The following is a 13,475-nucleotide window of genomic DNA, read 5'->3' on the forward strand; positions in this document are numbered from 1 at the left end:
CATCATTGATGTTTTTCTCTCTCTCTCCCCCTCCCTTCCTCTCTGAAATCAATAAAAATATATTTTTTAAAAAATTCGTTTCATATTTCTTCTTGTTTAATTTTCTTTTGTTAACTTTTCCCACAGAGTTAAGCCTCACACGCTCATCCGCTGACTGCTTGTTTCCCTTGTTTTGGTTTGAAACCCTCCTCCCACCCCCTACTTTTCCTCTCCTCCCCAAGCCCCAGAATTCCAACCTGCCTTTGCGGCTTGGAAGCCAAAAAGTGGTCACTTCCAGGTCCCTCCTCCTCCAAGCCCACATTCCCTTCCCCGCAGCAATATGGTTGGCTGCTTAAAATTACTTACCCAAAGGTATAAAAGACTCATAGATTTAAACCTGCCTGGAGTAAATGACATTTTAAAAAAGGAGACTATTAAGTCCCACCAATATTGAGAGAGTAAAGGGGGCAGAAGTCCATCCCATCCACTGTATCCCAAGTAAAGCAGCAGAGGCTAGCAACTTGGTACCCCACTTTTAAAAAGTTATGATGCCAAGGTATCATGTTCTCTTTCAAAGCAGAAGGACTGAGGACTTCAAAGGTGATAAATTCATTTTTAACCATTAAAATTAGTTTATTTTATAATGTGAAAGCCATGGTTATTGTATTGCAACCCTAGCAGAATTCAGAAGAACCAATGCCCAATGTCTCCTCAAATGCCACAAGGATTTCCCTCAACTTTGAAGTTTTTCTGCCTTTTAGTGCTTTGAAAGTTAACACTGAATTTTGTTGTACTCTTAAAAAAAAGTTGCTTACAAACAATATCTCTTCCATCTGCCTCACCTCATAAAGCTATTACTAATTGGCCAATCACTCCCATCTAATTCAATCAATGCACAACTCCAAAAAAATTCGATAGTAGCACCCATATGATTCCACTGCTCTGTGCAACTTGATACTGAGGACAGATGGAGTAACACATGGCAAAACATGTCCTCAAGACATGGGCCAGTGATAATAAAAGTGACAGATGTTTATGCTGGAGGAGACAGGATTGGGGAAAAAATTCATGCACAGTAGCCTTCAGTAATCAATTACTGACACTCCTTGTACAAAAACCATGGTGAAGAAAGTGAAGAGGAATGATGACCACTGCTCAGTTTTACCATTTCATAATCACGTACAGACTCACCTAAATCTTCTAAAACACGTTTCCATCTATTTCTCACTTCCCTTCGAATCTGTCGCAGGGTATAGATATCATAGTTGAGTTTTTGCCACTCCTGTAGGAGAATAAAAATTCAGTTTTATTTTCACTCTTTGGCCTAAACCTCTTTCTAATTCCAAAACTTAAGCTGTTTAAACATGTGTTTCTCCTCTTCACTCATCTTCAAAGTATATATAAAAGAAGAGAAGAGTCAATAGGAAAACAGTGGCTACCATTTCTGGAGAATCTACTCCGCAGCAGGAGATATGACACATTACATGAATTATCCTAATAAAAGCCTTCACATTACCTAGTGTCTCAACTTCATGATCCCACCTGTAAAGTTGGGATAACAAATATGAATATCCATTTAAGGTTGTAAAGGTAAAAGGTATATTAAAGCACAATGCATGCACATGGTGCGCACCAAGAAAATCCATGTATTATTAAAGCCATTTTATAGATGAAGAAACTGAGATCCAAAGAAGTTAACTGGCAAATCCAATATCACCCAGTTAATAAGTATAAGAATTGGTATTTGAATCCAGGTCTGACTCCACAGTTTATGAGAAAAATGACATACAAAGAATGTATGTTATCTTTTATTATAGGGATATAGTAGAGACAGGATTTCCAAGTTTCTTAATTCCTAGTCAATGTTTCCCTTATCATATCTCAGCATCACTTTCTTTCATTTCCATTCCCATGATAGAATGAATCTTTCAAGCACTGAGAAGAACTATCATAAGGTTATTAATCTGAAAACTTCAGTCTTATGGGTCATAGGCCATCATGTTGACACCAAAATAGAACTTGAATCTTTCAGGAGCATTAGACTCTTTACTGAGCTAAGTATTTCTCTTAAATGCTATTGCAATTGTTTTTAAGGGGCTTTTATCTATATAGAACAGTCATTTTATAAAATACACCTTTTCCTCTTAGCAAAACCACATAACTATCTTAAAGCATAGCTTAAAAGAACATCATTCTAAAAGGCTCAATTTAAGACTCAAGTTTTATGATATTTTGACTCCTCTCAATGATGCTATTGTTTTCCTACGAGGCTCCTTTCAAGGTTTGCCTTGCTCACTGCTAATCAACTTTCAACTGGTTAAGAGAAATCAAGTTAACTGCCATTTAAGACATTAAAGATACCACTTGGGAAAAGAAAACTAGCAAAATAAAGTGTGTTTTGTTATAATTGCATTTTAGATCTGTATCTGAAGATATGCCAGCATGAGGTCATGGATTTTAGCTGTTTACTAAAAGTCAGGAAGTGGGAAATTTGAGTACCCTTTCCTGGTCCTATTGTTTGTTTGTTTGTTTGTTTGTTTGTTTACCAAAGGCATACACACACTTGCATGTACTCAAGAGTGAGGTGATTGGAATCAGGTATAAAATCTGTGACCCTAGAAGAGAGTAAGATTAATTGAATCATCTCAGAAATATGCAACCCTGACCTCATCTTTATCATCATGTTAAAGCACACCTGCATAATCCCCTAGAGACTGTTTAAGTCATAGGGGGGAAACTCAAGTACTGTGGTTTTCATTGGATGGGCCTATTGTACTAAATTGGCCATTCAGCATTTAGCATCTTGGAAGCGATATTTATTAACAACTGACTCTTGGCAAGTTCATAACCTCACTTGTCTCAGGGCCTCATGTGCAATGCAGGGATAGTTAGACTACCTACCTTATACGCTTATTGTGAGGATCAAAGGAGTTGGAGTTTGGTGCATACCCTCCTCCAAATAGTGTGGACACTATAGAGAAACAATCTTCCAACACTCAGCATGCTTTCTATTATGAGGACTGAGGACATTATACATTGCAGGATGCAGAATCTCATTTGGGAGGATCCCCAGAAGAAAATTTTCTCTGCTCTTGCCATCAGGTACAATTTTACTTTTCCTGGAAATTACTTCATTTTCTGGACATTGTGAATTTTGTAAATGATCGATTTCCACACTTATGTAAAAATGTGGAGTCATTTCATGAAAAACTTAGAGGTATTTTGAATCACCAAAATTTTCAACTATGCTTATGTCTTCATTCATGTTTGTTCTTTCTTATCTTCTAGTGTGTGCTATCTCACTATTTTTCACGTGAGTTGCAATAAGTCCTTTTTAATAAAAAGAAGAGTATAAATAAATAAAAATATTTCACAGCGCAGCACTGTGCTTATTCTGAGTGACACTGACCCTCCTCCTTGCTGGATGAAATGAAAAGTAGATTCTTAGTCGTAGTGATTAAGAGCCTCACACAATCAATCCTGAGATATAGTCACACAACCTTAAATTTTGTAACAAACCACTAGGTGGCTTCATTAACTTGCGATTAGAGGTCTGCTAATTTTTCTTTGAGCTTCTTAGGCTGATGCCTTAGACCAAATCTCTATTTTTCGGAGACGCAGTCATCATTGGGTGATTTAGATTCTTAGTCATAGTGATTAAGAGCCTCACACAATCAATCCTGAGATATATTCACACAACCTTAAATTTTGTAACAAACCACTAGGTGGCTTCATTAACTTGCGATTAGAGGTCTGCTAATTTTTCTTTGAGCTTCTTAGGCTGATGCCTTAGACCAAATCTCTATTTTTCGGAGACGCAGTCATCATTGGGTGATCCAGGCTTCAGACTTTAAAAAAATAAAAATCTTTCCCTTCCTGCTGTCTGTCTGCCAGTTTTGTGGATTTGTTTGCTATTCCTGAATACCAACACTGAATGTTGCAGAAATTCATTCAGTTGCAGCATCTGTGACTCTGATAAAGTGTTTGATGGAGAAGCAATAATATGACATTTACAAATTGCTAAGGATGGACCCACACATGATGCATTGATTGACCCGCACATGATAGGTGCTTGTTCAGATTAGTGGTATGAAACCATGCATTTCCCATATCCATATTATTACTGTCTTCTTTTGACAGACTAGTCATGGGTAATCATATGAAAGTATCTGGAAGTTTTGTGCAAAATTTAAAGCCTTAATACCAGTAGGAGCTTGGGTAGGATTTTATCTAAGAATTGAGTTTTGATAAAATAAATAGTAAGAGGGGAATTTTAATTCCTCTTTCACACCTGACTCCAAAGAACAGAACCTAAAGTGACAAATGAAAAATAGTGATGTATGAAATATGCCCACAACTTAAGAAACCAATTCATTTATTCCCTGGTACTAGAGAAAAACAAGCCTTGTGATGTCCTTCTACAATTTTTATATTGTAACAGTTGTTTTTAGACAAATAATTTGAAAATAACAATTAAAGATCAGTTAACTGTTCTTCACCAGTGATCTGAAACTCAAATCTATTAGACATTAAAAGTAAAAGTCTTATTTTCCAAAAGAAACTTCTGTTTTTCTCATAATTTCTGAAATAACACATTGTGGCCAATGTGATGCTGTGGTCCAAAATTTTAACAATGAGTAAATTGTCAAAGGTGTAATAAAAGAGATAGTGCAGAATTAATTTCACAAGATACCTGGGAACCAGGACAAACTAAGAAACATGTGATTGAAAATGGATCTCTGAAGATGCTTATAGCTGAATTCTTGAGGTTTTTCTCCTCTCTAGTTGTTGACCAAATCAGATAAGGGCAGCTAGATAAGAAGGTTGAGGCAACACCATAAAAGGCAGAACAAAACTCAATCTCCTGCAACCATCCATAGCTAGTTGTCCTCCAGGTCTGAATCCCATGAGCTGACTTTGACCTTGAGTTCTAATGTAAGTTCTTGAGATCACTTTCTCACACACAAAATTAAAACATTTTATACCTATCTATGCTACATTATTGTGAGGTGGTGGACAAATAGGACAGTTAAAAAGTACTACTTATTTCTTGTTAAAAAGGTGATTTATACAATTAAAGAAATGTACTCTAACAATAGTTCCCATAACTATTTTAAACTCTTAGGAACAACTGCAAAAGAGATCAATTTATTTTTAATTAAAAATAACAGGATCACACAGAAATAAATATTTAAAGAAAACAGAAGGCTATGAAATGAAAGTTAAAAGTTTGCTTTCCCATTCTCTTCTTGTCTATTTCTCAGAGGTAGCCACATTTGAACATTTCTTCTTCCTCCCTCCCCTCTCCCCTCGCATTGCCCTTCCCCTCCTTCTCCTCCTCTGGTAGCTTCCACTACCAATTCCTTCCTTTTCAAACTTTTTTTGTACTTTTTTCTATGTAATAAGAGTCATTTAGCTCTGCCTCCCTTCTCCTCCACTCCCCTCCCCTCCTCTCCTGTCCAGAAAAAGATTATTGGCAGTATTCATGATCTATCCCCTAGAGCTGACACCTTACTGCCCTAAATTAAAGCTGGGTTCTGGCGGCAAGGAGAAAGGAGGGATAGGGACACTGGAGCAGCTAATATGTCTGCAACTAATATGTCTGGCACAAGTAAATATTTGATATTTGCTTCCCCAACATCTATACTCCTCTTATCCCATCAATCTGGATGTCAAGTTCATCTAGACTTTCCTTTGGAGAACACTTACATTCTCAGCCCTCAGTATACACTGATTAGCTTAAGCCAACAAACTCAACTTTGGCTGTATATTAGAACCATCCAGGGAGCATTTAAAAATACCAATGTATGGAATCCACCTCCCAGACCAATGAAATCAGGATCTTTTGAAGGGGTACCAGATTTGAAACCCAATAACTTAAGCCAATCAGCCTATCCCACTGCCTCAAGTACAGACACGTAACCCAACTCAAGCCAAGGAGATGCAACAAAACCCATGGGGTTTCTCGGACCAATCAGGAATCGTGTTCTCTCTCCGTGGTGTGAGAGCACAAAATCTAGAACTACTCCCATCACTTTTACTACCCCGAGAAGAGCCAGCCTAAGGAAGAAGTCAGCACTCAGAGGAGGGCAAATATGAAAGGGTCTCAGAGAAATAGAACCTAAGGACATCTAGGCCTCAGGATGAGATCTCTTCTGAAGCCAATCCTCCTTCTGGAACTCTGTTATGTAAGACAATTCCACTTAGTTTTAGAGAACTAGAGTTCTCCTGGTTCTCGCATCCAAAAGATTGACGTTACAAAGTCCACTCATTAAGTACATAAACAAAAAAGAAACTATAAATACTGCACAAAATATTAGTTTTATATTTTCCTAACTCTAGACCCTAGGGTTAGACAGCATATAAACCTATTTAGCTGGGGATGAATATGGTTTACAGAGAATGCAGTGTTGATGGCTCTGCCTGGTCCCAATCTTTCTTTCCCAAGAGTGCCCCAGGCAATGCCACAAACATAACAGCAGGCCTTTTCTGTACCCAGGAATTGCTTTATGATGCCTCCCCTGAATTCTGTCCATCCGAGCAGAGCTTCTGACTCTCACAAGACTGTTATTAACAGGGGAGAGGAGATTGCTGTATCTAATTGGCTAATTTCTTCTAAAGATCGGGGGCGGGGGGGGCCAACATTGGCTTAACCACTCAACTCCCTTACTTACAAAAATGTTTAATCCATCTGGCCACTTCATCTCTGAAGAATGACCCAGGCAAAACCATTCCCTTCGACACCCAAGGGTGTGCAGGGGTGGTGGGTGGTGAGGAGTGGCAGGGGCTGCAAAGGTCTGAGATGCTGAGGACCCAGGAGAAGAGATCAATATTTCAGACTGGGTTGTGCTTGTCAGCAACAGAGAGCTGTGAAACCGCCTGTTGTTTTCTGAAACGATGCTTCAGGGCTGAGAAAACTCTGGGCAATTCCTCGGCTCCTCCCCCTGGATGCCCCACCGCTGGCTTCAAAAAGAAACCGACCACGTGATCTTTCTTTCCTTGAAACCGTCCCTGGAGAGCTTGCAGCCCTCTTCTAGGCTCCCTCTTCTACGCTGGAAAGATTACAGGTTGAGGGTGGGAGCGGTCAATGGCGGGGGAAGGAGACAAATGTAATACTTTAAATAATAAAGAATTTAAAATTTTAAAAAAAGGTTACAGGTTACAAGGATGCCTAATTCAGAACCCAGCCACGTGCTGCACAGAGCTCCCGTGACAACCATAGTTTCCCTGGCGCACCATGGCCTTCCTCCTCCCGCAGCTAATCAGCTGGCACCTCTGAGCAAACACCACAGAGCTTGGACCTCATCTGCCAAATCCAAGAGAAAAAGGGTTTTCCAGGGAATAGCTCACTCCTCTGAAGAGGGCAGCTGGTTTCACTGGCGTCAGCAGCCCTGACGTCCTTCCCTGAGCCCTGCTGCTTCCTCAAGCTCCACTCCATCCTCCTCCTCTCCCTTCACCACCACACGCTTACAGGGGAGCTTCCACTTGCTGTTCTCACTTCCTCCTCATCCCTTTACTCACCAGCCCCTGACAATCAGCCCTTTCAGATCCACTGCACAAGGGAAGTGGTAAGGTGCTTTCCCCACCTTCCTCTGTCACTAGTGACCGAATGGGGGTGTCTCATAGTCCTTTCTGAGGGCCCTCATCTCTCTAAAGCATTATGTCCTGACGGCCATCCCCTTCTTAACATGTCTCTCCAGGTTTCTGTGGAAAAGGAACAAGGAATGAGAGCTTATTATGAGCCCACTCAGTACAGCAGGCATGGACTCCTCCACCCTGTGAGGTGGTGTTAGATCCCCATACAGGGGAGGAAGGAGCAGTATCTTGCCTAGAGTCACTCAGCAGCAGGTCTGAGATTCGGGACCTGCCGCCTCCCAAGTGCATCCTCCAGCTGATCTCCCTCCCTCCCCTCCCTTCCCTTTGCAGGTCCCTCTTCTTCCTTTGCCTCTTCTTTTCATGCCATCCTTTCCCAAGGCTCTGTCTTGGGTCTTCTTCTCATCTCCAACTCCCTGGATAATTTCCCCTCGTGCCTCCACTTCTGTTGTCACTCCCAAGTCTCCCCCCTTTGCCTTGACCCCAAGCCTCAGCTACAGGGCTTGATTTCCCCTTTTCTGCTGGGTGTCTCTGCCGGAAGCCGGTCCATCCTTGCTGCTTGACACAGTCGCTGCAGGAAAGAAACATCTGCACAGCATATGTTTCAAGGGACCTGGCATATATAGCATATTGTTCTTAATATGTTTGCTCTCCTTAAGCGCCATGTGTTTTAACCAAGGTCACCTCTCCGAGAAAGGTTGTTTCCCCAGGTAGGGATTTTTCCCTGAGGTTAGGGAGGGGATACAACCCCTTAATTAAGTGCCAGGCGGGTAGTTAAGCTACATAATCTTTACTCCCTGGAATGGAGATAAGAAACGCCCTAACCTTTGTAATAGAAATTGACAGGATTAAAATCGGCTGGTATAAATATAGATGTAACAAGACAATAAAGAACAGTTCCTAATCAGATCCTAACCAGAACTTCGCTGGAGATCCCGACCAGAACTTTGGCTGGAGATCCTGGCTAGAGGTCCTGACTAGGCTGCTGATCAACTGAAGGCTGTCTCCGTGTCATTCCTTCTTTGCCGACTCCGTCCACACCTTTGGGGACCCCTGGACCTGCTGGGGTCCAGCATGTCTCCATGTGGGCAGGCTGCTAACAGGGCCACTCAATAGAGTCTGACTCCCCCACCAGCCTCCATCAGGCCAATATCTTCTCTCTTATGTTTCCAACTTGGTTATTTGCTCACTCCCCTTCAATCCCACCTTCTGAATCCATACCAGTCACCTAACCCTGTTAGTTCTCTCCCTGCCACAAACTCTCCTCTTCTCTAATCCCAATGCCTCAGCCTTAAGAGGCCTGAATAGATGCAATACTGATCCCTCTGCTTCCAGAAGCTAATGTCTCTGATCTCATACCAACCAGCTGTCTTCCTAAAGGTGAAAATGGGTCTTTTCCCTCCCCGACATTTTCAGTGGTTCCACACCAGTTACTGAGTAGTGAATAATGTTTCAATCCCAAACAGGCTCTCCATAATCTGACTTTCCAGTCTTGTTCCTATGATGTCCCTCCACTCACAGCGTGCCCCTGCCACAAGGAACCACCAGTCTATGCCTGAGCATGCCTTGAATCTAAATCCTACTCACTCCTCAAGGCTCAGTGTAAACACCAACACCTCAAGAAGCCTTCACCTTTCTTGCCAGTGGAAAGTAATTGCTTTGTCTTCGAAATTCCTCAGTGCTTTTATGAAAATTGTTGTAGAGTTATTTTATTTACTGTATAGATATTACTATATAGGTATTTGTATCATCTCCTTCACTAGCGATTGCAGGTTCTGTGGATACAAGAACCTGATTCATCCATGTCTTCCACAGTCTTCTGTAGACAGCAGGTGCTCCAATGGGTCTTCTGAACTCAAATGAATATGACAATTCACATAAAGGCCACATTCTGCCAGTGACTGAGTGCCTATTTTAAATCTAGACAGCAGCACATTTTATTAGAAAAAGCTACTTGGGCTCTAATTCATGTGTATTCTGGACAAGGCATGTTAAATGATCAAGATATTTTAATGCCCATATTTTTGGGAAACAGAATAAATTCAAGAAAGGTGAAATAGATCAAAATTTTTAAAATTCACCTCTTCTACTCAGTGCCTAATCAAGCATTTGCTATTTGAAAAGTACTTTTCACATATGTCTCTTTAAATAAGAATAGATATTGAGGCTGCACTATGGCAGGCGCTGCTCCAGGCACTCTGTATGTGACATCCCAGTCAGAAAATCAGATGAGATGGGTTTATGGATTTGTTTCTAGAGAGGTGCTAAGTGTGGCACTAAGAGGTTAAATAACTCAACTGAGATATCAGAGCTATTAAGTGGGGAACTTAGAATTTAAACTCAAAGCTGTCTGACTCCATAACCTCCCTCCAGTACACTAAGCTGCATTCAATTAGGCCCAAATATAACCCACTACATTGTCCTTCCCTGTCACCAATGTGGAAACTGGGACACAAAGAGAGAAATGTAACATAACATGCAGGGATTTTCATTCTAAAAGTGGCTCCTGGCAAGGCCACTCAGTCCAGGAGACAAAAGACCCCCTTCTCTGTTCCCTGCTGCCTCTTGCTGACACAGTCCTCTCGGCCCAGCAGTGAGGGGCAGGACAATGCAACCAGATCCCAGTGTAAGGGGCAGGCTGATGACACTCGAGGGAAAGGGAGGTGAGTCCATTATGCAGAAGAAGCGCAGAGCTTCCTTTAAACACAGCTGGTTCTGAACAGCATCAAGGCCACCTACCCAGGAGGGGCATCCTCTTTCAGGACTATAAAAGCCTATTCTCTGCACCCAGCAGACGTGGTGTGTAAGTGGGAAAGATAGGATTGTGTTTCACTGTTCCTAGACAGGCGGTCCACTCATTAGCCCTCGGCTTCCACCTCAGCCCAAATGGCACAGGATCAAATGACAGCACAGAGAAGCTCAGTGAATTAGAGGATACACAACAGACTAGATGAACCCTGGAGGAGGATGTGGTAGGGAGTGGATGCCAAGAAGGGGTCAGTGCCCAGGGACCTGGCACTTAGGTCCTTGGGGACCCCAGGACCTGGAGGGCCCTCCATTACCTCCCAACAAGAGTTGCCTTGATTGCTTCTACCCAGACATCTCATCACTCTGAAGCACTCATTCTAAGTAAGGTCTATCTGTTGGTAACTAGGGCCTATGGAAATGAGCCTTTTCAGTTGTGCAGGTCAAGCTCTGATGTGGTTATCTGTCTCCTAGCTTCACCAGACCTACCAATTCAATGGGGTGAAAACAAGCCTTTGGGTTACAGATTCACACCTGCATCTCCTCCCTTCCAGAGCTATCGACTTGCCCTTTCTCTGAATCCCAGGTGAAGCTGGGCCTAAGTGGGGTTGGCCCGCTGTGCTGACCAGGAGGCCCTGCGTCCCCACCCCAGGTGTTCTGATTCTTAACAGATAATAATGTGACACTTTTCTAAGGTCTCGCAGCTTGGGCAGTTTGACTCTACATACCATGCAGAGCCTCAAACCCCAAATAGCACCCTGGATTCCTTTTGGGAGCAGCTGGGAAAGGCACATCCATACCCTGGTGGCCAATGCAGCCCCAAGGCCCTTTGCAATGCTCATGGGCTTTAACCTAGAACTAGAGCAAGAAAGTTGACCTAGAACAAGTCAAATGCAAGTGCCAAATAATGCTTTCCCAACTCCTCCGGTTAATTTTTATTCCACAGCTCTGCTGGAGTTGCAGCCAGAGGCCCCTGACCTAATTCTTTATCTGGTTTTAACCAGATTAAGCCAGGGGATAGCTCGCAGCTCCTGCTGGGGAGGTGTGCCAGCAATGAGATTTCAAATCAGTTTTGTCTCATTTGTGGAGTTCCAGCACATAACAGCTTTAGCATTAGAACAAGGGCCAAACTCGGGATGCGATTTGGCTAACGCTTCCAGTAGGAAGAATGTAACATTATTATTCCAAATCAATTAGTAGGAACCATCTCAGAGTTCTGCTGTTCCAGTCACCGCAGGGAAGAAGGACAATTTGCTGTTGTCACTAATAGCAAAGGATAATAAGACTAAATTCCTGTGCGTGGAGAGGAAAGGGGGCTGGAATTTCTGGCAAGGTAGAATCAGCCACTTCATTCAATTACTTAAAGTATGTACCGTTGACCTAGCTAGTTTGGCTCAGTGGATAGAGCGTCAGCCTGCGGACTGAAGGGTCCCAGGTTTGATTCCAGTCTAGGGCATGTACTTTGGTTGCGGGCACATCCCCAGTAAGGGGTGTGCAGGAAGCAGCTGATCATGTTTCTCTCTCATCGATGTTTCTAACTCTCTATCCCTCTCCCTTCCTCTCTGTAAAAAATCAAAAAATATACATTTTTTTAAAAAGTATGTACCGTGGAGGAAGCCTGGTTCTTCAAAATGCAGAGGCAAGTTTAGATTTAACTGTGGATTGTATGAATCAGCATGACATCTCAAAGATCTGGCTTTCCCTTAGCATCTAGCCCTGTGCTGGGCAATATGGCAGCTGCTGGCCACACATGGCTAGTGAGCCCTTGGAGTGTGGCTAGTCTAAATCAAAGCGCACTATAAATGTAAAAATACACATTGGATTTTGAAGTCATAGTACCAAAAAAAAAAAAAAGTAAACTATCTCATTAACAGCATTTATATTGATTGCATGTTGAAATGATAATATGTTGGATATATTTGGTTAAAATATATTATTAAATTTAATCTCACCTATTTATTTTTACTTTTTGATGTGGCTAATAGGAAATGTAAAATTACTTATGTGGCTTGCATTGTATTTTTACTGGATAGTTCTAATCTAGAGAATACTATACCTAACGGTTTCCTTTCAAAGAGTGGCAAAATCAGCAAAGGAACGCCTCTTTGGCCAAACTCCACCAGAAAACACTCTTGTTTGGGTCCTTAAGGATTGCAGTTTTTTTCCAGGTGATAGTATAACAGTGTTTATCTTAGGGTAGGGTTATGTATAGGTGATCTTTTTCTCCTATACTATTCAAATTTTCCACAACGGTGATGTATTTCTTCTGTAATCAAAACAGAAACTTTAAAGTCCCTACAAAGCATTATTTTTACAGCTTCCTTTGTTAACACCACCTAGTGTCTAATTACCTCCAAATGGAAGAGTCTACTTATGGGTACTATTGTCACTTAAACTTATTTAGAAAAGTCTTTACTATTTTCTGAATGGCATCCACAGACCTTAGCTCCCTTGATTTCCAAGAATTCTGTTAAATTGAAAATCCCGTTGGTGACTTTGCAAGTTCCTGTGTGTGTCCCAGTATTAGGTGAAAACACTGGTATTCGAGGGTCCACATTTCAGAACCTCTGCCAGCTTCAAAGAAGAAGAGCAAGGAGATAGAGCAAGGCCAAGGTGAGGACCAGAAAGGAGTCCCAGTAGAGGTGTTCTTTTTGGATTGAGGGGAACGAAGGAAGGACATTCAGTAGAGCCCGTCAGAGACACAAACAGGGAGAGAAAGGTAAGAGAGAAATTAAGTTACAATTTGCTTTTATAAACTAACAACACCAAGATCTGAAAGTTTTCCCTTTTTTAACCCAAATATTATTGTAGTGGTAATCATTTTTGTAATTACTCTTCTTGCATTCCTTATCATTAGGGACCCTACTTGCAATTGCTCTTCCTTTACTGGAAAGCTGTCAAATTGGTTATTGAGTAACCCCAGTTCTTTTCATCTTCACCCCCTTAGGAGGAAGGAGTTAAAAGAGCTGGCCCAGCCCTGACTGGTTTGGCTCAGTGGATAGAGCATCGGCCTGCGGACTGAAGGGTCCCAGGTTTGATCCCGGTCAAGGGCATGTACCTTGGTTGCGGGCACATCCCCAGTAGGAGGTGTGCAGGAGGCAGCTGATTGATGTTTCTCTCTCATCGATGTTTCTAACTCTCTATCCCTCTCCCTTCCT

The 13,475-nt window shown here is 41.9% G+C and overlaps 1 protein-coding gene across 1 annotated transcript in view; it reads right to left on the reverse strand.

The window, feature by feature from the left end:
• The window catches only part of MREG (melanoregulin), a 45,816-nt gene that overhangs the window by 2,917 nt on the left and 29,424 nt on the right, over positions 1-13,475 (reverse strand). Inside the window, exon 3 of the mRNA XM_005882292.2 lies at positions 1,171-1,261. Coding sequence (XP_005882354.1) covers positions 1,171-1,261 — 91 coding nt within the window. The remainder of the gene's footprint in view (positions 1-1,170; positions 1,262-13,475) is intronic.

Source organism: Myotis brandtii, unplaced genomic scaffold (assembly GCF_000412655.1).
Source record: "Myotis brandtii unplaced genomic scaffold, ASM41265v1 scaffold702, whole genome shotgun sequence".
Lineage (NCBI taxonomy): Eukaryota > Metazoa > Chordata > Mammalia > Chiroptera > Vespertilionidae > Myotis > Myotis brandtii.